Raw genomic sequence first — 3,360 nt, 5'->3', positions numbered from 1 at the left:
ACAAGGGCTCCCTGCTCGCATTTCCTCCTGACCGATAGGTGTCGCCACTCAGAAAAGCTGAGCAACAACTAACGCGTGTCGCGCGAACGAGGCTGAGACGGTCCGTTAGAGTTTAATGTGAATATAATCCCAGAATGCATCGGGCAGCTCTACGGGCGACAGGAAAGGTTTTAGAAATTAAAAACTAAAAAAAAAAAATAGTTTTCATAAAAATCAGACACGCAAACGCGATTTACGTATTTCCGGTGACGAAGCTCCTCCCTTTCCTTTTCGCCACTTAACTTGCACGGTATGTGTGTCTCGCGCTCTCCGAGTAAAAATGTCTGAAAATGTGTTATATCGTCGGCTGGCTGTGATTTCTGAGCCGGGCTCGTGCTGTGGGTGTGTGTGTGTGTAGCGTGTGGGGGGCTCCCGGGCTCCACGTGTGCTGATGTTAGCGTTTGTGTCCCGCAAAGAGCCGCACGAGGCCGCAGTGTGGGCTCGGGTGTTAGCCTGTTAGCATCGCGGCGGCGCTGTGTGTCTGTGTTAGCCTGTTAGCATCGCGGCCGGCGGCGCTGTGTGTCTGTGTTAGCCTGTTAGCATCGCGGCGGCGCTGTGTGTGTTTTCAAAAGTGTGACGTGTTTGTGTGTTTCGTGTTTGCAGGTGACACCCGAACGAGCTCCAACATGCAGAACGACGCCGGTGAATTTGTGGACCTGTACGTCCCGCGGAAATGGTGAGAGCAGCGAGGAAGAACGTTAGAGAGACACGTGATGGCGAGCTGACGTTTGATGAAGTGTGTGTGTGTGTGTGTGTTTGCAGCTCTGCCAGCAACAGGATCATCGGAGCCAAAGACCATGCTTCCATCCAGATCAACATCGCTGAGGTGAGAGCTGGTCAGAGGGCCTCAGGTGGTGTGTAGGCGGGTCCAGTGATGATGACGTTTGAGAACAGAGCGTGCCCTGTGTGGTTTGGGGTCGTCTTTCCGTGGCAGGCAGCAGGTTGATCCTGAGATAAGGGGAAACCCCGGGTTTGTGTTCCTCAAAGAAAGATGGAGTAGAATAGCCTTTGTCATTGTACACGTACAACAAACTGTAGATGCTCCACACCAACTGTGTCGGAAGGGCGCTTCAACCAGGCTTCGATCAGCTGCCTCCTGTGTGCCGCCTGGCAGCGTGCCGTGCCATGCCATGGCGCCTTTGTTGCCGTGTGTGCTGCCTGTGGGAAACATGGGTAGAAAGAGCCATGTTTTTATGATTCTGTTACCCGGCTGTTTTCTGTTGCCATGGTGACTCCCGGAGCTGCATTTATGATTTTCTGAAACTCGAGCCTGGTCTGAGCTCATCTCAGACTTTAGTCCAGTACCTGACCTGTAGCAGGGAAACGCTCAGCGTAACGTTAACGTTGCTCTGTTTGTTTCTGCTGGCACATTCATCCAATCAAATATCTGCTCTTGTGGATAGAAAAATAGTTGCGGGACGGCACTGTGTAGCGTTTGTCTAGGGTGCTGATCGTTTTCCTAAATCCCTCGTTTTGCACAGTGTTGATGGAGCCATATCTTTGGTCAGGTGATAAGTGATAGCCTCCGTGATGTCTTTGTGCCTGCGGGAGTTCGACGTGTATAGGGAAGCGCTGTGTAAGGTTCCCGTTATTGGTGTTTGGGTGGTTGACCGGGACGGATTTTCTCCTGTCACTTTCTCGTCATCCCTGACGTGCTCTCCGTTGTTGTTTCCTGCTAATTTTAGCATCACACGGCACAGCTTCTGTATCACGTGGTATAAGGCTCCGCCCTTGTCATTTGTTGAGCAGGAAGAGTGAGCGCTTGTTTTCATGCAGAGTACATCCCGGATCAAAATGCGCTACAATCGTCGTCTTTTTTTTTGTTTTTGTTTTTTTAAATCGTTGTCATTTGTAAATCAGATCGCACATAAGTATGAATCGAGATCGCGATTTTCTAACGATTAATCGTGCAGCCCTACCTGGAGGTTTATTTTAAACCTGTTATTACTGACTTGGTTTTAATTTGGACAGTGATTATAAGTTGGACAACCAAATCAGAGAAGTGGTGAAGTCCAGTTTTTATAATGTAAGTGAAATCTTTTCTTTCTAGGCAGCATTTGTAATCATGCTTTGAGTGCTGCCCAGTGATCCATGCCTTTATTTCATCCTGTCTGCAGAGTGTAACTCAGTCAGTTGCTGCTGTCACGTCTGCAGCTGGCTCAAAAAGCCGCTGCACGACTGACAACAGGTAAAAAAGAGCATAATCCCGGTGCATGCCTCACTGCGCTGGCTGCCCGTGTCTTTTAGAGTTCATTTTAAAATTCTTATGTTTGTGTTTAAATACTTTCACAGTCTTGCCCCACTTTACCTCTCTGAGCGTCTTCATCTCCACACACCCTGTCGGTCTCTTAGGTCAGCTGACCGGCTGCTCCTGGAGATCCAGAAGGAAGCTCAGAGGGGGCGGGGCCTTTTCTATAGCTCCTGAATTATGGACTAACCTGCCCTTGCACATTAGAGAGGCCGCTTCACTGTCCACTTTTAAAACACATCTTAAAACCATTTTTATTCTTTGGCTTTTGACCTCAGTCAGACTTAGTTTCTCTTGTGATTAAATTAGTTATTAGCCAACTAATTAATTATTTTACATTTTTCTTTTATTTGGCTTTTATCTATAGCTTATGTAATTTTATTATTTCATTCCAATGTACAGTACTTTCTGTCAGCTGTGGTTGTTTTCAACTGCTTTCAAAATAAAGAAGATTTTAGCATGATGGCGGCATCAGGAAATGCAGGTGTGCACCGTTACCTCAAAGGGTCCAGATGCGCTGCTCAGCTGAACGTGTTCCTGAGGTAGCATTTTTAAAATGAATGACATATAGCAAGATACAGGTGTGTCACCTGATCAGCGGACACCTGTCCATTCACGACTTGGTGTGTGTGAGCTGGGACTCTTCATGTTGAAAGTGCTGCAGGCAGCGAGAGGACGGCGCTCCATGATTCACGAGTACCGTAATTGTCGGGCTATAAGCGCTACTTTTTGCACAAGCTTTGAACCCTGCGGCTTTTAGTCAGGTGCGGCTAATGTATCTACAAAACAGGATTTTCCCCTGATTTTAGCTTGTGCGGCTAATATTCAGGTGCGCTTTGTAGTCCGGGAAATACGGAATGTAAATAATGCGGCTCATTATCGTTGGATCTGCGTGCCGTGCACACACATTTGCATGATGTGTGAACCGCAGAGGCACCAGAGGGAAGCCGGAAACTGATGTTCGCTCACACAGAAGTCGTTCCAGTTCCACGCTCCGGTGGGACGTTCCTGTTCCAGAGGGACGTTGTTCCAGTTCCACGCTCCGGTGGGACGTTCCTGTTCCAGAGGGACGT

General features: G+C 48.2%; 1 protein-coding gene across 1 annotated transcript in view; it reads left to right on the top strand.

The window, feature by feature from the left end:
- Positions 1-202: 202 nt before the first annotated feature.
- Positions 203-3,360, top strand: part of rps21 (ribosomal protein S21) — a 4,586-nt gene continuing 1,428 nt past the window's right edge. Inside the window, exons 1-3 of the mRNA XM_005752157.1 lie at positions 203-289; positions 643-715; positions 802-865. Coding sequence (XP_005752214.1) covers positions 666-715; positions 802-865 — 114 coding nt within the window. The 5' untranslated portion in view covers positions 203-289; positions 643-665. The remainder of the gene's footprint in view (positions 290-642; positions 716-801; positions 866-3,360) is intronic.

Source organism: Pundamilia nyererei, unplaced genomic scaffold, assembly GCF_000239375.1.
Source record: "Pundamilia nyererei isolate P.nyererei 1_Seehausen unplaced genomic scaffold, PunNye1.0 scaffold00346, whole genome shotgun sequence".
Classification (NCBI taxonomy): domain Eukaryota; kingdom Metazoa; phylum Chordata; class Actinopteri; order Cichliformes; family Cichlidae; genus Pundamilia; species Pundamilia nyererei.
This window is presented reverse-complemented; position numbering and strand designations above follow the sequence as displayed.